At 40.8% G+C, this 24,720-nt stretch overlaps 2 protein-coding genes across 5 annotated transcripts; one reads left to right on the top strand and one right to left on the bottom strand.

Annotated features, from left to right (window-relative positions):
• Nucleotides 1-1,131: 1,131 nt before the first annotated feature.
• Nucleotides 1,132-24,043, bottom strand: drpr (draper). Of its 4 annotated transcripts, XM_064685521.1 has the most exons (12): nt 23,706-24,043; nt 7,791-8,175; nt 7,555-7,718; nt 7,352-7,477; nt 5,608-5,854; nt 4,496-5,532; nt 3,371-3,577; nt 2,818-3,315; nt 2,442-2,750; nt 2,227-2,382; nt 2,103-2,135; nt 1,132-1,978 (listed from the first exon to the last, which is right to left on the bottom strand). In XM_064685521.1, the coding sequence occupies exons 2-12, from the start codon at nt 7,907-7,909 to the stop codon at nt 1,728-1,730; spliced, it is 3,147 nt and encodes a 1,048-aa protein (XP_064541591.1). In that variant the 5' UTR covers nt 7,910-8,175; nt 23,706-24,043; the 3' UTR covers nt 1,132-1,727. The 4 variants fall into 4 exon arrangements, with proteins under 4 accessions (XP_064541591.1, XP_064541592.1, XP_064541593.1 ...); XM_064685522.1 differs by lacking the exon at nt 2,103-2,135 and having other exon boundaries at nt 23,706-24,041; XM_064685523.1 differs by lacking the exons at nt 4,496-5,532; nt 5,608-5,854 and having other exon boundaries at nt 23,706-24,040.
• Nucleotides 9,338-11,232, top strand: LOC135430833 (transcription factor mef2A). The gene is made up of 2 exons (XM_064685643.1): nt 9,338-9,790; nt 9,859-11,232. The coding sequence occupies exons 1-2, from the start codon at nt 9,621-9,623 to the stop codon at nt 10,874-10,876; spliced, it is 1,188 nt and encodes a 395-aa protein (XP_064541713.1). The 5' UTR covers nt 9,338-9,620; the 3' UTR covers nt 10,877-11,232.
• Nucleotides 24,044-24,720: the final 677 nt, after the last annotated feature.

Below are 24,720 nucleotides of genomic sequence, written 5' to 3'. Positions count from 1 at the left end.
TCAATATATATATAATTATTGAGGAGCCTGCGACGTCTCCTCTAATGAGTAAAGATTTCATGATTAGCCTCTGCAAGGGTATAAAATGTAAGTCCCCTCAAAAGTCATGCGTATTACCACATAATATTCCACTAAGTAATATTACAAATTAGCAATATCGTGTGTAATTTAAAAACTCTTTGTTCTGCGTACGCTTATAGAATCTACATAGATGTAATCTGTGCTATGGGTGTATATGTATTTATCTAGCATTTAGTCTATGCAATATTTAACTTGCAACATAAATCAAAGACATACACAACCACACACACTCACACAACGACACATGGAAAACGAAACTATTTATACAATTATTGTACTTGATGCTTCTACTAAATAATTGAAATAAATAAACATATTAAACAAACTGACTTTATTATCTCTTTTTATATATATGCTCGCTTTTCGACAAATATGCAAGCTGCCGCCGTTCAAAAGTTGCGATTTACAAGCATCTAGCTGACCGCCCCAAATACCAGGCGAACAGCAATCAGTAGCAGGTTACGATGCTTTTAAAATTTCTGTATGTGCAACTTTTCAATTTGCTACTGTTACAGTTGACAGCCTGCACTGTTGTCCTAGCTGCGTGGCAGGTCCGCACCAAACGCTCAGTCAGTCGCTGTTGTGTGACGTCATCAAAAAGCAAAAGTCGCGTTGCAGCCGAGTCTGATTCCAAAAACTGCTAATCTACCAGGCGAACATAAATCAGCAGAAGGTTGCTGCACTAAAATAAAAATAAAAGTGTGGCATACTTTCGGGCTGGCATTTTAAATGCGCCAGTGCTGCCCAGCACCCAAATACAGATGGGTGATGGGCAGCACCGATTGGCGATGGGCAGCACTTGGTACTAATTTAAACTAAGGCCCCCTGAAAGTATGCCGCACTTTTATTTTAATTCAGCAATCTGCTGCTGATTTATGTTCGCCTGGTATTTTAGCAGTTTTTGGGATCAGATGTGGCAGCAACGCGACTTTTGGTTTTTGATGACGTCACACAACAGCCGTCGCCGTGTGTTGAGTTTTTCATATATTTGATTTCATTTGTAATATATGTATTTAGTGGCGCATCGATGCAGAAAAAGAAGGTGCCAGGTTTTGATTGGGATGGGTAAACTTTATTATTTTATTTATTTGCATTTTAAAAGGTAAATGTTTTAGGTAAATAGATTGTATAATAACAAACAATTTTGTAGGTCTCCAATATTTCAACTACAAAAATTTAGACTACATTTTCGCTGATAAATTATTTTGGCATTCAATAAAAACTTTTCACTACAGCTACAAATAATTTGAGCTTTTTTTCATTCAATTAATGGGAAATCTTTGATCTTACCTTCATTGCTTTTTTTTTTATACAATTAACTTACGAAAATATAAATATCATATGCTTAAATATTTGATATGAAAATATGTTTATGTATTATAGGTGTTATCGTTATCCCCCGCCGATGCGGCTCTAAAAAGGTAATGCTAAGGTCCGGCGCCTCCCTGAGACGCCAACGCTTCACAATTTCTATACAATAATCAACAGCACAATTCATTACTGAGAGGGAAGAGCTGTTGCTACTATATGCAATGAATTAGGTGTACGATGTCTAATATGAGCAACTTAATTGAAAAATAACACATTTACAAGAGTGGGGACCATTACGACGACGACGACGACGACGACTGTCTGTCGCCTGTTGCCTATTTGCGCAGCTCTGGACTGGAGCTGGGCGACGCGGTTGAGGCATTATCCAAGTTGTTATTGTCGAAGCTCTCGTGCTGTGGCTCCGGTTCCGTTGGCGGCTTCGGTTTCTCCAGCAGCACAGTCAGATTCTTCACATTGGTGGGCTTCTCCTCGTCTTGGTTGATGTTCAGTACGGTGTTGTTCATGCGATGATAGTGCGGCTTCTGCGATGTGCTGGGCCGTGAGTAGTCCAGATGGTCGTATTCATCTGGGGAAATGAGATAAAACAGTTGATTAGCGAATCTCGAGCCACAAGGTTGACACACATATAACAGCTGGGGCAGGGCACAGTGATGACTTGCTACAACGGACACTGAACAATTGCTGCTTACCCTCCGGAAATAAGATTTTGCTATAAACTTTCACTGTTTTATGGCAAATGTGTGTGCATTGCAAATAGGGAATATAGCATGTTTATAGAATTGGAAGCGTTAAAAGGCAAACGGAAGCACTTACCGGGATCTTTGTAGCCCTCCTTCTGCTTGATCTCATCGTAGACATGCTCCTCCTTGAGCGATTCGCCAATGCCGTTGTACACAATCGGATTGGTCAGATCCGCATTCATATTCTTGTTCAGCAGATCGTGATTATAGTTGACCGAGTAGCTGCCCACTGCAAGATGGAAAGGTTGGTTAACAAAGAGAAACTATTTGTGTTGCTTTCAGACGCACCTTTGCTGCTGGCATTGGAATCGTCGCCGTAGTCGGTGCACAGCGATCCGTTGCGGTCAAAGTTGTTCATCTTGGGACGCAGATGGTTGGGCAACAGGCGCGTTTCCGGCTGCATGCCGTAGACGGGATTGTCAAAGTTGTGATTGGCTGGCGGCCAGGCGGATCCGTTCGTCTCGTGCGTGTAGTGGACATGCGCGATCTCCGTCTTCAGATTGGAGACACGCCGGCGATAATAGAGGAATATGGCGCAGATGATCGCAGCAAAGAGGCTCAACAGGACCATGCTGATGGCCACGCCGGCATTGCTCGCTAAGGGAGCGAAGGAAGGAAAGGAATATTAGCAACTGCGATCTACATCCGACGGAGTGCTACTTACATTCTTTGTGCTCGGCGACGCGCTGCGAGGCGATGAGCGTATCGCAATTGTCGCCGGTGTAGCCGCTGCGGCAGACGCAGCCATCGGCGGGATGGCACTGGAAATTGGAGGAGGGGCAGGCGCAGGGATTCATGCAGTATTCGCCGTAGAAGCCCTCCGGGCACACTTCCAGGCACTGATCACCCATCCAGCCGGGCAAACAAATGCAGTGTCCGTCGTTCTTGCGGCAATTGCGATGATGATGGCAGCGACAGCGCTGCGTGCAGCCCTGGCCGTAGGTGTCCTGCGGACACGACTGATTGCAATTGGAGCCCGTCCAGCCGGGCAGGCAGACGCACTGGCCGTTCTCATGGTTGCACTCGCCGCCGTGCTCACAGTTGCACTTCAGCCGGCAGCTGGGTCCGTACAGGCCCGGCGGACAGGCGTGCTCGCAGGTGAGGCCCAAGTAACCCGGACGGCAGACAATCTCGCCCGTAATATGGTCGCAGGTGGCATTGCCTGGCAAGAAAGTTGGTTTAATTATTGATCCGGTTAATGTTTGTATTTTTCTTACCGTGCATTGTTTCCGGGCAGCGCTCCTTGCACTCCATGCCGTAGAATCCCTCGGGACAGGGCTCGACACAGTCCTCGCCGGTCCAGCCGGGCGCACAGATGCAGTTGCCAGTATCCGAGTCGCACGAGGAGTTGTTCAGGCATCTGCAAACTTGATCACAATTTTCACCATAGTAACCGCTCGGACAGTTCGTCTCACAATGAACGCCTTGGGTACGGTTAGGATTTTTGTGGTTCACGGACACGGAATAGAAAATAAAAACAAACGAGTGCAAAACGAGAAAAACACAAATTAAAGATAAGAACAAACAGAAACAAACGGCGCATAAAATGAGGCGAATATTGGTAATGGAGGAGGCAGGCAGGCAGAAAGATAAAGATAGATCGGAGATGGAATGAACTATATGTGGTATATATAAATGCGAGTGTGTGTGTGTGAGTGTGTGTGAGAGTGCGTGAGTATTTGGAGAAGGTGTCTGGGATTGAAGCATATGAGCGATGAGTGTTGAATTCTGTCGATAATGATGGAGAAGGCAGGCAAAAAGATAGAGAGAGATCGGAGATGGAACGAACTATATATGGTATATATATATGTATATATGCAAGTGTGCGAGTGTGTGTGCTTGTGTGTGTGTCTGTGTGTGGAGAAGGTGTCTTTCTGAGCTGGGAAGCGATGATTGTTCGATTCTGGGAGTCGATACTCCTACTTCATTAAGAAGGACGCATAAAGAAAGTGAGAGATCGGAGATGGAAAGAACTTTATATGGGATATATATATGTAAATGCAAGTGTTTGGAAAAGGTGTCTATGTGAGCTGGAATGCGATAGTTTTCGATTCTGGGAGTCGTGAGCTGGGAGCACATGAGCGATGAGTGTTGGATTCAGGGAGTTGACAATGAAGGAGGAGCAGGCGTACAGAAAGGATAGTGACAGATTGAAAGAACTATATCTATGATATATATGAATGCAAGTGTGCGAATGTGTGCGAGTCTGTGTGTGTGTGCGTGTGTGTCTTTGGAGAAGGTGTCTATTTGGGCTGGGAGCACATGAGCGATGAGCGATGAGCGATGAGTATTGAGTATTGAGTGTTGCGTGTTGGATTGGATTGTGGTAGTCGAGTCGGTACCTCGCCAGCCCTGCTTGCAGATGCAGCGACCGGTTGTCGCCTCGCAGGCGATCGTGTTGTACGGATCACACTGGCAGTTGTGGGCGCAGTCCAGTCCGAAGGTGTTCGGCTCGCACTTCTGGTCGCAGCGTTCGCCCTGCCAGCCGGGGGCGCAGGTGCAGTTGCCGTCGATGGGATTGCAGGAGGCGTTGTTCTGGCACTGGCAGCTGTGCCGGCAGCCGTCGCCGTAATTGTTGAGCACGCAGGGCCGATCGCATTTGTTGTTGCGCCAGCCGGGCGCGCAGAGGCATTGGCCCGTTTCGGGCGCGCACTTGGCGCCGTTCTGGCAGTCGCACGCGAAGGCACAGCCCTGGCCGTAGCTGCCCGCCGGGCAGCTCAGCTCGCACTGGTCGCCCGTAAAGCCCGGCGCACAGAGGCAGGTGCCGTTGATGGGCGAGCACTTGGCTCCGTTGCGGCAATCGCAGTTCAGATCACAGTTGGGGCCGTACTTGAGGAACGGGCAGGGTCGCTTGCAGTCGACGCTGCTCCAGCCAATGCTGCAGTGGCAGCGACCCGTCTCCGGGTGACAGAGATCCGTGTGCTCCATGCCGCATTCGCAGCTCTTGCTGCAGTCGGCGCCGTATTTGTTGGCCGGACAGATGCGCTGCTCGCAGCGCTCGCCCTGCCAGCCGGGCGCACACTCGCACTTGCCCGTCGGACTGCAGGCGGCATCATTCAGGCAGTCGCACTTCTCCGTACAGTTGCGGCCGTACGTGTTCAGCGGGCACTCGTCCATGCACACCTCGCCCATGTAGCCGGGCGGGCACTCGCAGCGGCCCGTAATGTGATGGCAGGGCGCATCGTTGTAGCACTCGCAGGAGAGCTCACAGTTGAGTCCGTGGCTGCCCGTGGGACACTTGTTGGCGCAGACATCGCCCGTCCAGCCGGCGGTGCATTCGCAGGCGCCGTTCTGTGGATCGCATTTGCCGTCGTTCTGGCAGCGACAGTCCTCTTCGCACTGGGCGCCATGCTTTCCGTCCGGGCAGCGCATATCGCATCTGATTGAAGCGGAGCGTGGAATTAGTTACGGATTTGGCCTGACAATTAGAGGGGGGATGGGTTCGCCCACTTACAAGGGACCCGTAAAGCCGGGCGCGCACGAACACCTGCCCGAGACATGATCGCAGCTGCCGCCGTTCTCGCAGCGACACGCCTCCGCACACTTCTCGCCGTAGGTCTGGGCCGGACAGATCTCGGCGCATCTCTCGCCCGCATAGCCCTTGGCGCACTCGCACTCGCCCGTGAAGGGCTCGCAGGTGGCGTTGTTCAAGCAATCGCACTTCAGCTTGCAGTCGATGCCGTACAGGCCCGGCGAACAATCTGCCGGAGAGCGTTACGGATACGGTTACGTTTAAGATTACGGCATTACGGCTTAAGCGGGCTTAAACGGGGTGCTTTAACAGTTAGTCGCGTCTACAAATTTGCGGTGATTAATTAAGCACGGAAATATACATATCCTTCGGCCGTTGTGTGGGGTGAAAGCTGTTCCTTAAGGTCCCGGTTATTAAGAGAGAGTAGGGTGTGTCTGGGTGTGTGTGTGTGTGTGTTAAGGCGGGAATATGCGTGTGTGTGTGTGTGTGTGCGTGTGTTGGTGCTCTTGGCAGCATTGCAAATCAAAAGGTTATTAACATAAAGCTTTAAGAAATCATTTAACAAAAAAACAAAAATGTGCTAACCGAAATAAAAAAAAAAACCTCGGCAAGCCGAAGCGCTGATACCCTTGCAGAGCCAAAAATATATTTTAGCTATATGTGATTAATCTGCCTTAATCTAATTTCATAAATAATACAAGAACTATTCTAATCTGCTTAAAGCTTTGACATGTCTTTTCCTGTTTTGCTGCAACTGATAAGCTTAGTCATAGATCGAGCTATCTGTTTATAATATATATTCAAAAAAATAATTTTTAATATTTTTGCAATCATTTTCAACTGATAAGCAGCCGGCTTAGTCATAGATCGCGCTATAAATTATATATTTATTTATATTACATATTTAAAATACGAATTTTTAATATTTTTGCAATAACTTGCAGCTTCTGTTCTTTACAAAATCTGATTTTATGATTGCCAGCCTAGTCGAAATTATATCCGTTTTCTTTTGTACTTTTGGTAACGTCAAATAAATTCTACTCATATCCTAACAACGCCTCTGCATACTCTATACTCTTCTCAATATATAAATTTTGTAACCATCTTCAGCTTTTCTTAACTTTAAATCTGATTTTTTATTGTTAGCCCAGTCTAAATTATACTTTTTCTCAGTTCTTCAGGATAAGTCAAAAAAATTCTACCTATATCCCAACAACTGAGCTGTATACTCTATATTCTAAATACTCTATACTCAATATACTCTATACTCTAAATACTCTATACTCAATATACTCTATACTCTATATACTCTATGATCTATGCTCTATACTCTATACTTTATACTCTATATACTCTATATACTCTATATACTCTATATACTCCATATACTCTATACTCTATACTCAATATAATCTATACTCTATATACTCTATACTCTATATACTCTCTACTCCTTATACTCTATACTCTATATATACGCTGGGTATTCTGGTTCTGCAAGGATATCACAGTTTTAGTTGTTAGACACACAGAAGATTAGAGTTTAGCCCTGAAGCAAGGCTCAATCGCTGGAGAGGTCTCATTTTAGGACGCAGCCACGCCCCCTTAACCCAAGGCGTTTCATTGTGGTTAAACCCAGCACACATAGAGAGACACACACAGAAAGGCACAAACACTAAATACGTTCTTATACAAGTATATCAATAGCTATGGAGTTGAAACGAACTTATGTTGCAGGCGGGTCCTCCGTAGCCCTCGGTGCACTTGCACTTCTCGGGCGCAATGCATCTGCCGTGCTGGCAGGGCTCGCTGCAGTGCGGGATGCACTCGCTGCCGCTGCGCACGTAGCCATCTGTAAGAGGAAGAGAGAGAGAGTATTCGTATTAGCGGGAATTACAGATCAGATAGAGTATATAGCGGGTCACTCACCACAGCAGTCGCGCACGATGCGCGACTTGGTCAGCGTTTGGGTCTTGTTCACGACGCGATGCCTGATGCGATAGGTGGGACAGGTGGGCGGTATGCTCAGGCACCAGGTGGAGCCGCGCTCCTGGAACGACTGCAGCTCCGTGGTGACCACCTCCACATCGTAGCTAAATGGACAGACAGACAAATAATCAATTTCCCCTCTCTCTCTCTCTCTCTCTCTCTCTCTTGCTGCTTACTTTTCGCGCTTTTTGCAGACATTGGGTCCTTCGGGCGCATCATTGGTCAGCTCCGTGATCTCCGCCTGCACCAGCGCCAGCAACGCCAGCAGCAGCGCCAGTCCACATCTCCAGCTCATGCTCCGCAAACCCGTCTCCGTCTCTGACTCCGGCAGTTTTTCTCTTCTCCTTGTTCTCTGTTCCCTGTCTTGTTTCTACAAATGCGACTGCAGACTCAACGCATCACATTGAACTGAGGCGCTGCTCCGCTCCACAGCGGGAATATATATATATATGAGAATGTGAATGTGGATAATACTAAGCTGGACGCTGGCCACACACGATATGGACGCTGACTCAATCGCAGCTTAATCAGCTACAGTCAGCGACAAATGCGTAGGAGCAACTGGAACAAAAAGATATATAAGTTAATAACTCATTTTAAATACGTACTATATACTATATTTAAATAGGTACGATATTAAGCATATATAAATGTAAATACATACATACATAAATGTACTACATACATGTAAATACTTTAAAATGGAAATTTGATTTATGTAAACACAGTTCTTCGCTAAATTCCATTTGTATTCCTATCATAATAAGTGGAAGGAATTTAGTTGGATTTCTTTAGAGCTCAGCTTGCATTCTGTAAACATTTTAAGAACTCACTTTTATAGTTAAAATAGAGATATGCATATTATTTAAACACAAGTATAGAATATATTCATCAACAATCCACTTAACTTTTGAAATAACACAAGATCTCCTGGACTTTGATTAAGACAACCTTTAACTAAGCCAGGCTTCCAATATCCGTAAAACCTTTTTAGGCTTAAAGTAACTCAGCTAAAAGTTAGTTTATACAAATCCTTAATAACCTATAATAGAGCTCTTTAGTAGATCCAGAAATGGAGTTTTTCTTATGCTCGGATATCAGGAAACTTCAAGAGCTTTAAGCTAGATCAAATAAAAGAGTTCTTTTGGCATAGATCGATATAGATCGAAAAGTAAGTCTATAAACTATATTCAATAGAAGTAAAGCTGTAATCTAGTTCAAATAATGGAGTTCTTTAGGCTTAGATCGATGGAGATAAGTGAGTCTATAAACTATAAAATATCAAAAAGAAGATGCGACAGCAGAAAGTCAAACCCCAACGTTTGATTCGAACCAGGGTCCTCTATCTTTAGGTCTTCCAATGAAACGTTACTTAAGACAGCTCAGTTACCAGTTTGGGATAAGTTTCCCAAGGGTTGGTAACTTGAGGTCTACAAGAGCTTTAAGCTAGATCAAACAACGGAGTTCTTTCGGCTTAGATCGATTGAGAAAAGTGAACCTAAGATGTGACAGCAGAAGGTCAAATCCCAGCCTTGGATTTCGAACCAGCTACCTCCTCTTCTTCTATGAAACATTACCTCAGACAGCTCAGCTACCAAGTGAAGATTAGATTCCCATGGGTTGGTCACTTGAGCACTGGCAAGCAACAGGATTGGGTAAGTTCCATTTTGATAGGCGAGGCTGTGGAATCAGTGTCAGGCGTGGAATGTTGAATGGAATGCCAGTTACCAGTTGGGAAGAGAGACAACAGTAGGCACTGCATTTGTTTCACTAATAAACGAGAGCTCCTCACCGAAGTCAAAACTCAAAAAGTAGCTAAATTCCAACACAGCCGTACAGCTGTTTTCCGAACCGAAATAAACCCCCAATTTATATTATATTAACGATAAACAAGGCCGCAAAAAAAACGGCAAACGAGCGAGACGCGGCAATTGCAACAGATGCACACCAAAAAATAATAAAAAAACTGACATTTTTCGGGATTCGGACTAAGATCAGATCAGATAATGCAAAAACAACGTTCACCGTACACCGGAGGTGGGTTCAATCTGCAGCAGCTGAAGGCGACCACGTTCAGCAAGAACGAGAGCCTGAATGGAATGCCATTTCTGGTGCAGTTGGCGCATCAGGTGCAGGTCCAGCAGCAGCGACCCATGGTCAACCAGCACTTGGCCAGGTGAGTAGCCGACCAGGTGAGCTACCCTCCATTCCGGCAATAACTAACACATGCACACACACATACAGCGCATTGCTGGGCAATAAGAATGCCGGACTCGAGCGTGGCATGCGCAGCGGCACGCCCCGCAGCTATTTGAGCCAGAACCACAACTCTGGCTACAATGGCAGCTACGAGGGCGAGATGCCGCCCCTGTGCCTGGGCCAGACGAACAACAATCCGCCGCTGGCCGACGACTGTCTGCACATGGGCGGCTACGCGGACAACATGGACAACAACAACAACAACATGGGCCACATGGGGCACATGGACAACATGGGGCACATGGACAATATGGGCCACATGGACAGCATGGGCCACATGGACAATATGGGCCACTTGGACAACATGGGCCACATGGACAACATGAGCAACATGAGCCTGAACAGCAACAATATGAACAGCCTGGGCGGCATGAACAACAACAACAACATGGTGGGCCAGATGGGCGGCCACGTGGGCGGCCACGTGGGACACTTGGGGCAGCCGGAGCCGATGCTGAGCAGCAGCAGGAACAACAACAACCATAGTAAGGCATATCAGAGCGATACCGATTCGGAAACCGAGTATTGCCAGCATATGCAGAGCTATGATGGTGTCGCCGCAGCGGCACAGACATCGCGCTGGCGTCGAGTCTTTGATTATTTGAAGAGCGGGATGCCGGCCCAGCGGCAGGAGCGCATGGAGGCGGCACTGCAGCGTTGCTGCGAGAATACGTTCTTTAACCATGTGCTCCTGGTGCTGCAGCTGTTGAGCATCCTGATCGGCGGCGTTGTCATGCAGAGCCTGCGACTGGGCATCAATCTGACCCAGATCAGCTTTCGCCTCTGGCGCTGCAAGTTCCAGCTGCGCAGCATCCTGCGCCAGCTGCTCTGGCGCATGGCCAATGCCAAGGGCAATGATGCTCTACTCTTTCTGGGCGTTATGCTCATCTCGCCGTGGCTATTTCTCATCAGCCTTGTCGGATTCGCCATTGCGTTTATGTTCCATTTCAAGGATGGATTGGGCGCCACCCTACGCCAGGTGCGTCTCCAGATGCTCAACTAACTCGAACTACTTTCAATAACTATGCGAAACGGACTGAGGGAGGGAGCGAGGCAGACGGAATTGGAGCTAGAGACAGACAGAGCGAGAGAGAGAGATAGAGAGAGAGGGTCACACACAGGGAAAGCAGGAGAGAGATACATACACACACACACACACACACACACACACAGACAGGGAGAGGGAGAGAGAGAGGGTACTTTTAAATTAAAATTCCAAAAGCAACAACAATAAAACTCGTTCAGCCCGTTTTACAGAGAACTCCACAAACAATGCACACACACTTCCCACACACAGTTCGATACAAATATATTTTATGTTACGGCAATGAATAAATAAAAGCTATGAAAATGTAAAAACTGATCCTAGCCAGGATTTTGGGTATAACTTAAATGATATTCACTCTTGAAACGCGAAAGCAGCCGCTTCGAATGTTGTCGCTTGTTTCAGTATTTGTATAAATTTTGCAATTCACTATTATCGGATTACATTCTATTATTAGATATATAAATAAAAAACCTTTTTATTTTATTTATTATATCTTTGAGGATGGTATTATTATTTTATCTTCTCCAACCTCTATATTTTGTATATATATTCTAGATCAGCATGAACAGATGATATAGCCTGTATATTGCGATCTAGTCTCAGTTTTAAAGAGATCGTCTCGAAACTTTGTATAGTTCGACTTTCTGTCGTCTTTCTTAGCGTATCACTATATCATATATCGGATATACGAACAATCGGTTGAAAACTAAGTTCCTTATATGAACAAATTTATTTGTTTATCAAGAAATCTTAACCAAACTCGGCATTTCCATGTTTTACTATGTTTTTTTATGTATCATACAGCTCTATAGGAAGAATCGGTCAAAAAATGAGTTTTTGTATGGCAAAATAATCCGTTTTCCAAAATATTTTTATCAAGGAGCTTCACTCTTCTCACATATCTGCAAAACCGTCAGCCAAGGGTATTAAATCCCCGGCGTACCGAAAATATCCTTTTATGTTCGTTTAAATTTTTATCTACGATCAACTGATAAATTATCTCAAAAAATTTGAAATATAACTGTCTAATATATATGTATATTTATATAATAGTATTAAATAATCTGCTTCTTTTCTACTGGCTGCTGCTTGTAATTCGCAACTGATTCAGGCTGTTTTTTTTTGTCTTCACATTGCTCACACGCAGAATTGCAATGGAAACGCATCTGCAATTAAATTGTGTACTATAAGCTTAGTATATATATAAATGTGTGTACTCTGTTTGCTTTATGATAAATATGCGAAGCAATAAAAGCATTTCCGTTGCTCATCATCATCATCATCATCATCATCACGATCCATCATCATCGTCAACAATATGGATGAGGAGAGGCAGTGGAAACTATGCCGCACTTCGGGTGCCCCGCTGTCCATTTAGTTCATTTCACTTTCAATTGCGTTGCACTTTAGAACCCCAACCATTCGGATATATATCTATATATGTATATATATATCTATATAAACTCGCATATACACACACATGCTTGGACTATATTAATATATATTGTGCGTCATTTATTCATTCCAAAAAATCTGCTTTATGCTAATTGGATTCATGCCCAAAGTTTATTGTGTTATTGTATTGCCGAATACATAGAAAGCAGCAGCAAATTTTGGAGCTTTACTTGCTCAGCAATTCTCGGAGCAAAAGTCTCCTAAACAAAGCTTCTTTTAGCCCCAAGGCTGCAGCAGTCGAATGGGCAGATAAGCTTGAAGGTTGGCACCCAGAAATCGGTTAAGTTTTCTTTGTTTAGACTATATAGAATCGTCGAAATATGAGCTATCAAATCGATTGGAAGCGCAATAAAAAACACACGTTAAATATGTCAAGACTACGTGAGAAATGACTTTTGTGAATGCAACGATCAGAGTTCAATTACAATGACCCAATGCTCAAAGTATTACACAACAATAACAAATTTGAGCACTACAATAGGAACTGGAACTGAGATATGCATTTCAGCAAAGGAAATACAATTGGATAATACATGAAATATGTAAGTGAGTCGAGAGATTCGAACATTCTTTCTATCTTTGGCATATCACATCTGTACAAAGATTTTTCTATCTCTCTTTCCCTCTATCTCTATCTCTATCTCTATCTCTATCTCTATCTCTATCTCTATCTCTATCTCTATCTCTATCTCTGTCTCTGTCTCATATTGCAACATTTTGATTTCTGAGGTGATTCGAATTTAAGGAACATTCCAAGCTCTTTTTTTCGTTCAACAAATGAAAAATTACTGATAAGAGAACTTTCTCTTCTGTATTTTAAATGAAATATTTTCTAAAACCAATTTTCCGTGTTTCAATACTTCCATATTCAAAGTTTCTTTTCTTAATTTTATATTCAAATAAGAATAATATCCTGTTTTCAGGACTTTTCTATCTTTCCACTATATTTATTTAAAAACTTTAACATAATATTTTCAAGTATTGTTGTACGTAAAATGAGGACGAAAAACATTCATAGCTGGCATTATTTATTATTGTAATTTATTCGTTTAAATAGTAAAATTTGTTAATCGTAAATTCGAAACTTTCCTACCACATCTTTCTTGTTCGCAAAAGAAGTTTCCAGGTACCTGCCAGATATTAAAATATTTAAGCTCTTTAAGCTATTTTGAATATGTCATAAAGGTAAATACATAACGTGTATTATCAGGGCTTTAATTTCATATATCAGCCATTATTTGTATACAGTCAAACAGAGCAGTTTTAAATGTAGCTAACATATTATTATTATAGTGGAATTGGCATGAAACATGCGGCAGGTATGTCCATTGTGTTCCTCCTCCCTTGAAAAATACCCGTAATTATAGCGAGTACGTGACTCGGTTGCGGGGCTCATCCATAAACACAGTCGTATACATTTGTCTACTTATATATATTTATGAGGTATTCCCTAATTGCAGACAAGAGTTGAAAAATCCATTTAGTGCTCTATCCAGTGTGAAATCTGTATTACATTATTGAATGATAAATGCTTTTAACGATCGCGTGCTAAGCTCGGAAATGTAATAAGCTGGCGCTATAAAACGCAAACCCTGGCAATACGGGATTAAGGAAAATCAGAAAGCACGTGCTGAATACTTAATGCAAGTATAAGAAAGCAGTGGGACAATCAAATGGAAATATGTGTGGGAGGAGGAAATGCCACAGCCTTGAAAACTGAAGCAATGAAAAACATATAGAAACAACAACAACACAGACAAATCCGATAAGCCAGGCCAGCTGAGTGCCTCGTAAAATCCGAAAGAAACCCAAATGAACCCAGCTGAGTCCACAGATAACCAGGCACATTACAAGATACAAAGGCACAAAAGCACCCAGATAAATTACATATGTGCGTTAAGTGAGGCTTAACAAGAAAGAAAGAACAGCTGTCTACGGGAAGCCGAATATTCAATACCCTTGCAAGACATATGCGCTGTATATTTCAATACTTAGAAGTGTTTGCCTGATTGCTCATATGACAGATATATATTTTTATATTATATAGTAGTCCCCTTGCTGATTAGATTTTGTGAATTTGTTAGTTGTTGACAAGTTTCATAACGATATCATGATTCAATGGCTTTAAAAAATCAGAAATAAAAAAATAATATTACTAAATTGCCTCATCCGTCGATACTAATCATGAATATTTATAAATATAAATATATATATATATATGTATATATTATATAAATACTATATGTGTTACATGTTTAGCTACAAACTTACAATATCCGCTGCAAGCGTATTACAACAGTTACTCCCTACATTCTATCTCTTGCACTCTCTCCGTCGTGTTTCTATTTCCTTTGCTTAAGATAAGCCAATCTCTTGGATTATGACCGATAATAAACGGCTGATAACAAGCGCTGAGTAATTTATAATCTTATATAGATAGCGCCATATCAATAACCATATAACATATAGATGAGACAGTTAGAACAACAACAAAATTAGCCACCTATTTTCAGTGCGTGCGACTGCATTTTTGCTCGGAGAGCCTTTTGCTTTGTGTGACTGAAGAGCATCGTTGAGTTTTGTTTCACTCGCACTACATAGAACTGGCAATTGGCTTACTCTCATTGCTCTCAATGCGCTCAATGCTCTCTCATTAATGTCTACAGATCGTGCGTGTGTGTGTGTGTAGAGGCAGCAATTCTGACCAATTGAATTTCGCTCAAGTTTCGTTAACATTTCTGCCCTTCGAAGGAACGACTTATGTAAAATATGAAACGGTTTGCGTCTTCAATGGGTAAGTGTTGAATTTTATAGTAGTAATAGTTGGTAAGGGTAGCCAAGCGTTGGCATGCGTGGTATTAACTTTTCTTATGCTGCCCATACACGCACACATACACAAGTTTTTATGGGATTCTGTGTTGCCTGACTATCCGATGCAAATGTAAAAAGATTTAAAGTTTTTATGATTTTTGAGCTTCCAGCTCTAGTTCTCGCTACAGGTTGTCTGGTTTGGGGTCACATATATTCATCAGCCATAAACTATAATTATATTTATATCGTATAATTTATCTTCATAACGACACATATGTATTTATTATGTCTTTGTCTTTGGTATTTGTATTTGTATTTGTACATCGCGTCGGAGATGTTTATTCCGGTCATGGAACACTTTGTCATGGCTGATCAACGCCACGTACCATGCGTTGCCGTCAATTGGCCCAGTCGCTAAACGATATAATATATGGGAAAAATTAAATAAACGAACCGAGATTTCAATAAAAGGTCGTGCGGTCAGCGAGACAGCGCTATGAGCTACAAAAACAATGAGATTAGAGAGGGGGAGACGAGAGAGAGAGAGGGAGAAAGAGAGGGAGGAAGAGAGGGAGAGAGAGAGAGAGATAGAGATAGAGAGAGAGAGAGAATAAGAGAGAGGGAGGTAGGGACAGAGAGAGAGATAGATAGAGAGAGCGAGAGAGAGAGAGAGAGCTTTAACATTTATATACAATATCTTAAACAAGAAAACTTAGATTAAAAAAAAAATATTTATAAGATTAAAGCAAAAATAATGAAAATTAAACTAAAAAAATATTTATATTGTAGAAATAAATAAACAATAAAATAAAGAAAGATAAATAAGACAAAGATATACACATATATATTTAGTTTGCAGCTTGGTTTACAGCCAAGTTGTATGTTTTTTAGAAATTTGATATATTTGCAACTTAATTTGAGTTTAAATTACTTGAGTTAATCATGAATTTCCAGAAGACGTACAAGTAGGGTGTAAACAAAGCCGAGGCGTGCAAAATAAATTAGTGTCTCTCCCCCTTTCTCCCTCCCCCCCCTCTCTCTCTCTCTCTGTCACTCTCTTTGTTATTGTTCACTTTTAAAGTTGTTTTCCTGGTCTCCATATTGACTTTATACGTATATATATGGTATTTATGGCATTTTATGCACATTTGTGTTAATTTTATAAGCTAAATGAAAATGTTGCTGGATGAGTCAGCGGCGGCGAGCGAAAACTATCCGGCAAAGCAAAACTATTTACTAATGTATCTGCAAGTGTATTTGTATCTGTATCTGTACCTCAATATGTATCTATATCTGTTGTTGTAAATGTATCTATAGCGAGTTTTTAGTTTTTTTTTTTTCAATGGAAAATTGACTCATTCACATTCATTCAATAGGCTGCAACATCTGGTTTTGTAATTAATGTGCGTAGCGTGTTTCCATTCATGAACTACATAATTTTATTGACTAAACTATACAATTGCACTATGGCCCGATAAGTTCCTGCGGTTTCTCACTGGACGCAGACGCTGCTGATTCAGCAAATGTTTCCGCTCGGTTGCCACCGTGTCTCAATGTGGAACTCGCTCCCCGATTCAATTTGTTTACATCGTGGCGCTTATCAGTTTGCAGAGCAAACATAAATAAAAGAAATCGCAAATAATCGCTGGGTTCTGTGCAATTTGTTGTTTGAATGACCCATAGCTGATATGATTGCAAATATATATTTCTTGATCCCTTGGCCCCAGTTAAAGTCATTTGAAGAATACAAAAGTGATTACCTGTCAGACATTTAATCAATTCTCAGAAAGAACTCAACATGTTCAGAAGTGAGCGCAGTGAAACACATGACAGTTTGTAATATATGAAAACATCATATATATAATAAATAGTACAACTATCACATGGAGGGATAAACAAGTGATATGAAACGAAGGGATGGGATGGACAGAGGCATCTTAACATCTGTGCAATACGTGAACCTAAATACAAATGTTGATGTATCTAGCTCTTATATTTTTCGAATTGTGCTTACAGAAGCAAGAGTTTCTTTTTAATATTATAAAAAAGATTAACAAATATGTATATTATATTAATAGAAATGATGAACAAACTCTCGCTGCGATATAAAGTCCTCATCTATAAGGTAATCCTTGCCCCTGCATCAGCAATTGGGCTTCAAGTCTATGGAAAGACACTTGAACAAAGTTCGCATCATCCAGGCCAAGACTTTGCGAGACATTTTCGAAGTCGAATGGATTATTCGCACACATGACATCGCAAAAGAACTTAAGGCACCAAAGATAGGTGTCTTTATCAACAAATAAGCAGCGAGCTACCTATCCAAGTTTCCTGACAAGGAACCTGCGAAGAAGGCTTAGAAGAAGGAGACCTTAAAGGACCTACCCAATAGATCTAGTCGGTCGATGCCCTTCATGTCAGCATACAGATCCTCAGCTTAACCAAATAGAACCTAGACTAGACTTAACAAAATGAACATAAGCTAACATATTTATACCTTCTACTAACTGAACATATCTTAACCAAGCGACTTTAAACCAAAAACTATTGTTTAACTTTGAACCCCCCAAATCCTCACTCCGAGAAAAGTTTCTAGATAAACATACATTCTCGTTTCAACATTTTTTAAATTTTGACTTCAATTTTACTTGATTTATTAATCTTGTTCAGACATAATTTGTGAATATATTAAGAAATCGTTTTAAATTCTACAACAAATTTATCTAAATTTCTGACTGTAGCTAGCTGTTGATAAAGCCCATGAAATGTGACTAATACCAGGAAACGAAGGCAAACAAAAGTGCACTGGACAGACTTAAGAAGAAAGAAACTAAATCGAAACTTGAGTGCCAGCAAGTGTCTGGCGCAGAAAATAGATTTCTGGAAATAGATCGTCAAGTGTTTGTACAGCCGATTCACTTTGATTTGCTTTGTGGGATTTTGTATAATTTCTGTTTCTGGTTTTCAGTTTAATATAGTTGCAACTGCAAGCGAAGATTAAGTTCTCTAATGTTCTTTTTATGAATTGGATTAAACTTTCTCTACAAATAAAATTCATGTAAGACAAACGGAATTTTTGTGCTTTTCCAAGTGATTATTTTAATGCTCTGTACCCATTGAAAGTGGGCAAAAAGGGTATAATGTATTTGTGCAAATGTATGTAATAGGGAGAAGAAAGCATCTCCGACTCCATAAAGTATATATATTCTAGATTAACATCAATATCCAAGTTGATCTAGGCATGTCAGCCTATCTGTCTATCTCAGAACATCTAAGAGCTGGAGACATGAATCGTAGATCTTTCAAGTACGATTTTTTCCGATAATCGATAACTTTCCCCGTTTCCAAGCAACCGATTAGAATCGATATCGAAATCCTGCCTTTTGTAGATAAAATCTCTTAGGTTTTAAGAGCTAGAGTCACCAAATATGACATGTAGCTTCTAGAATAGTTATTACAGATCAAGTATCTTTCAGTTTATGGCAACCGCCTTGCTAGAGGGTTTAGGTTCAGTGTGTCCCCCAGCCCCGGCATTCCCGTCTAAAACTCTCTTCATAGTTATTTTTATAAACAGCTCTTCGAATACTTTACTCTGAGGATTGCTATATGTCTAATACTGTGCTTTTCTGTATTATTATCATAATCATGTACTCGACTTCTTGTAAATACGAATACACTCATAATCATTTCGTTATATTATAAATTATATACATATGTTATCCAACTCCATGAAATGGCGCAGTTGTCACAAACAAAGGCTTGTGTTTAAGTAAATGAAAACATGTTGGTGGCACTGTCGATAACCGAATCAAAGTCTGAGGCGCAAATGTTGCGCATCCAGTTGGAAAATTTCAGGCTCAAAATGCCGTACGATAAACATTAATTCAAAACTGCAATAAAATAATATACAATTCGAAATGAAAGCAAATATTTCGACAAATTACGTGATCAGCGAAAAATGAACAAAACAAATGGCAATTATTTGCGCCATTTGCAAGCGAAAAGTTCGATAGATTGTTCAGAACTGCAAGATACCCTGTAACCAGCTGTGAATCATTGGAAATAATTCCTGTTTAAATAACTTCCGTTTTCTGTTGTGCGTTTGTTATCTAAATTTCAGTTCTGCAGAATTAGAATAAGCTTAGTCTAAGTAGCTTAAAAGAAAGCATGCTTTAGGAATCAAATAGGGAATGATTAGATAAATAGTGAATTGAGAAGTGATCAAATAAACCTGAACAATCTAGGATAAAGAGGAAAAAGAGTTATTTTGTAGACAAACTTGGCTAAGAAAACTCTCCTGTTGATGCTAATCAGGAATATATCCCCTTTAAGAGATTCCGCCTACAACTTCTGCCTGTGACATGCATTGTCCCAGCCTCAATATACCCTTTTTTTAAAGTCAATTTCATGAGTATAGACAAAATTCAACAGACATTCAGCTATATGCGTGTTTATTAAGGCATGAAATAAAGTCTAAAAATAATATTTTGTGATTAAGTTCAAGAGTTGCTCAGCTAATTTCCATTATCAGCATTTAATTTCTCAACTTTTACCTGCTGAAGTTTTTTTGGGCAAAAATATGGAACTTCTTTTGACCACATGCATTTGGGAACTGGATTTTGATGATGTGTTCAATGGAGGAGCGTGCCCCGCACACGGTGCAAAGTTCCAAGTCTCGTGGACTGACAACAACATTTGCGCAGACGTCAGCTCAATGCAAAATGTGTGAAATGATATTCGACTTGTCATCGGATACCTGCGAAGCGCTCTGAAACTGAAATTTTGTTGAACAATAACAAAAATTTCAAAACAGAAGTTTCTGTGGCTATTTACAAAGAATGCAATCGCGTTTAAAGCTAAGCGCACTCAGCGGAGGCGGGATAAGGTTACGGGGAAAATAGGTGGAAAATGGGGGAAAATGGGAGAGAAGCATGTAATGTGCCATAAAGCAAAACACAAAAACTGTTGGCAACATAATGAGACGAACAACAGGCTGTAGAAGGTACAGTGAGCACTCGCTAGAGTGAATAACAGACTCATTTTGGTACAGTGACAACTCTTTTAAGAACTCTTTTTGCTGCCTTGAGCAAACTAGTTACAGTGAGAGCTCTCTAGAGCGAACAGCAGGCTGTACTGGGTACAGTGAGAGCTCTTTTGAGTAAACTGTACTGGGGAAGGTACAGTGAGAACTCGCTAGAGCGAACAACAGACTCATTTTGGTACAGTGAGAGCTCTTTTTAATGAACAAAAAGCTGTACTAGGTACAGTAAAAGCTGCCTTGAGCGAACTAGATACAGTGAGAGCTCTCTAGAGCGAACAACAGGCTGTACTGGGTACAGTGAGAGCTCTTTTGAGTAAACAACAGGCTGTAGTAGGTGAAGAGGAAGCTCTCTAGAGATAACAACAGACTGAACTAGATCCAGTGAGGACTCCATTGAGCGAACGTGGCGCAAGCTTAAAATTTTGGTAAAATTGCAAAAACAACGTAAAGGGAATGGTTATCAAGAGAGCAAATAAGGTTGATCGTAATTTCATCTAAGACGGTGAGGATTTTCTTTCTATTACAATTATAAACATATTCCCATTTAAGTTTATGATAAATAGAAATGAACGTCTAAAAATTGCTGAGTTGTTTTAAAAGGATCTACTAATATTAAGGATTTAGGTACAATAAACCAAAGGGATCCATTGCAAAGCAGAAAGTTCAATCAAAAAAGGGAATAGTGTCGAAAAAGTAAGCAAAAATATGAGAACAAAACAATTTGCCTACGAGGATTCAAATTAGTCGAATTCTGTGGGCTTCTGTATTATCATAATCATGTACTCGACTTCTCTCTCTCTGTCGGAGAAGCTGTCCGTTTGTAGAGCATTCACTGTAGCTTGGCAGCTTGCCAAGTGCTCCTGCTGCCCCCTCACTGTGGAGTATGTCTCCCTGATGCTGATGACATTCTTGTTGTTTGTTAATGGAAATCTTGTCTAGCTGCAGGGGCGTGCTCTTCGCCCCGCTCCCAAGCCGCACCCCCCTCTATTTGTGAGTGCATTATCCATAAAGTATACACGACAGTTGTTCGTGATTAATGCTTAATCAGGAAAACACAAGGTAAGCAAGGGCGTGTGCGTTGTGCAAGAACTCACTTCAACTTCGGCTGAGTTTGCGTTTCTCGAACACATAAACTAGGTGTGTTATGGGCAAATAAGCGAGTATATATGTGTTTTAACTTGTCATATCAGCGGAAGGTGTTTGGGGCCACGTGCTAATGAGTTATTGTTGCTATTTGCCTGTTGCAGTTGCAATTAGTTGCAGTGCATTGCACCTTATCGCGTCCAATGTCAGTTGGGAAAACAATTTGGGAAAGTAAAAAAAAAAGCGGGAAGACAGCAAAGTCAGTTACTAAAATAAATTAAATATTTAAAAGATTCCTTTTTTGAAAATCGGAATAAATTGTTTTGAGAAATAGATAGAATAATAAATATCCGAAATTAGAATAAATTGCAGGAAGTCAGCAAAATTGCAGGAAAACCAAATCAAATTGTTTTTGGAAATAAATAAATAATAATTTTTGTTTAACAAAATAGGGCTTCTTAAAGGGCAAACTTTGAGCACTTCTATTAACAAGCATTGTGGCAAATTTGGCGTAAAGTTTTAATGAACATATTGAAAAAACAAGCTAAAAAAAAAAAAAACAATTGGCAAGTTTAAAAGGCATGAGTAACCGCTTAAACATATGTTAACAGGCAGCTTTTTGTATATATATATAGTATAATTTATATTATATTATAAAATAATAATAATAAACAATAAATTGTATACATAAACAGCATTCAATGAGAAGCGGCCAATATACATATATTTAAATATATTTCTGCCTCTAAATGTATTCATATTCAGGTGTATTGCATGAGCGAATGTTAAAAAACAGGTTTTGCTGCTCATTGAAAACATTTTAAAATGCTGACGTCACATACACTTAAACATCTCTCCATCTCAATATACGCTCTCCACCTCTCTCTCCCTCTCCCTCTCCCTCTCCCTCTCGCTCTATCTCTATATACAAATGCGTATCTGCCTGACAACATTTTGAATATTATGCGGGAAAGCACAAATCTTCAAATTGTTTAGATCAGCGAATGTAAACACACGAATATATACAGCAGCAAGTGCTAAGGTGCACACACACATACACTTATATACATCTATATGTATGCACATTTGTATGTGTATATGTCGGCATTTCTCATATTTAAACAGTTGCGAATGTGCTAAAACTTCAACGGGCGACTGCAAAGCGAAGCAAATTGCCAGTAAATGGAAAATATGAGAATAAATCTCACACATACCCCAGACTACGTACAGACATTGCCCGTATAATTTAAACTAAGCGTTGTAGTTGCAGTCTAACAAAAGGCAGCTGTTAATAATTCTAAGAGAAAAGCCCACCCCCTGCCAAACCCACCCAGTGCTCTGTGCATGCACAGACTTGCATGCATACACATGTACATATGTACATGTGTGCACACACATGCATGCGTATGTATGTGCGTATTTAATATTTGCAGGCTTGATTAAAATGAGCCGACAAATAGCAAAGGCAAAAAGAGTGCCCGGCCACTATATACCCTGTATGAAGTTTTGAGCTACTGTAACGAACATTCTAACTTCCGCCCTATGTAAATATACTTATACGTACTGTTTATTTTAATCCAGACGGACGGACATGACTAGATCGGCTCGGCTGTCGATGCTGATCATGAATCTACATATACTCTATGAGGTAGGGAAGTGTCTACTTCTGCCTGTTACATAACACATGCACAAACCAATATAACCTTCTTTTGGAGCCATTTTCATCAGGATATATTAAAAATGCTGCTTTCCACATGGCAGATGCTGCTGCTCTGCTTGGCAGTCAGTCAGCCAGATAGTCAGCCAGACAGTCAGTCAGCCAGTTGTCAATTGAGTTTATAAACAGTTTTTTTTTCTCACATAAAGAGCTGCCGCTGTTGCTAATGCGACACAGATGATGCTTTTATATGCGGGCTGGGTGGGGAAGGGGACGAAGACTCAAAGAGAAGGAAAGTCACAATTTTAACAGCGTTTTGCCAAAACGAGATATTTGCATCTTTAAGCTGCTTTCTACGCTGTCGCATTGAGTGGGCGAGAAGAGAAAAGAACAGGGCGAAAGAAACAGTAAAAAAAAGCGTAAAAGCGAAAGACGAAACTCAAGCCCATAAACAGGTTTTAAACTGTCTTTGTACAGCGCACGACGCTCAAAATAAGAACGTTAATTGACACGCACACAAACACAGACGAGCCATAAACAAAAACAGACGCACACACACACACTTATTGAGTGACAATGTACTCGAAAGCGCAAAGCTAACTGGAACTTTCGTAAAGCAACAACAACAGCAGCAGGCACAAAGCACTATTACGAAAACAAAGCAACGCATTTTGCGCTGCTTGCTATTTTTGGCCAACTAAAAGTAGGAAATTCCATTTGTTTGCACTCGGTATTACCTTTAATTTTCCAGTTAATGAATTCTCGAATTGTTCTCACTTAAAATAACTTGGAGGAATGCACTCAATTTACACTCGAACTGCTGCGTTTGATTTCTATTGCTTCGCAACTATTTTATTTTTTTTTAAGCACTTTGCACTCAAACTCGTTTTGGCACCAAATTTTTTGTGGAATTCACACATATACACTAAACAACACTTTAAAAACTTAAATAACCGTAACGCGTAACGAATTAAAAGTCAATTAATTATGCTGCAATTGCTGGTACGCAGCAATATTTATATTTTGTCGCCAGACTACACAAAACACGCCGTACCGCTCCCCAAACCTCTTTGAGCACAACTGTTGGTTAACAGCGTGATAATAAGGTGAGGGAGGGTTAGCATACTATTTGAGCAATAACAGCCACTTAACAGTTCAATTGAGCATAGCAGAAAAATACTAAAAACTGTGCTGTTGGCAAAACTATCGACAATTTAAAAACTATGTTTGCAAGTTTACAGTTAGCAACTAGAATAGTGTCTGTGTTTCAGAAAAGTAGGGTAGATAGTGAAGTGATTGGACTACATTCTGTTTTTGTTAAATTGAAAATATATAATTTTGAATAGTACAAAGTATGTTTAGTAAGCAGTATGTTTACAAATAGAAACACCGCCTGTTAACAGAATGCTCCTCCCTTTAACAGAAGCAACTTAACATAACTGCTACGACTTACTGGAAAATTCACAATTTTCTCGATATATGTGATCAGGTCTTATAACAAAACCGAAACATTGCACAATTGGCGATGCTCAATCACAGATTTCAGTTGGTTACAATTAACAGCATACATATTTTGTCTGTGTGTATATTTTGCTATTGTCAATATCAAATTAATTGTGAATACCCTAAAAGTTATATTGCTTTTAACGAAAGTATGTATATAAAAAAACATCGCCAGCTAACAGAATGCTCCTCACTTTAACGAAGTATGCGAGCTTAAGTGAACAACTCCTCTTTTAAACGAAACTCCAC

Source organism: Drosophila montana, unplaced genomic scaffold, assembly GCF_035044405.1.
Source record: "Drosophila montana isolate Dmon_TW-CO22-7 unplaced genomic scaffold, ASM3504440v1 contig_3083_1, whole genome shotgun sequence".
Classification (NCBI taxonomy): Eukaryota; Metazoa; Arthropoda; class Insecta; order Diptera; family Drosophilidae; genus Drosophila; species Drosophila montana.
This window is presented reverse-complemented; position numbering and strand designations above follow the sequence as displayed.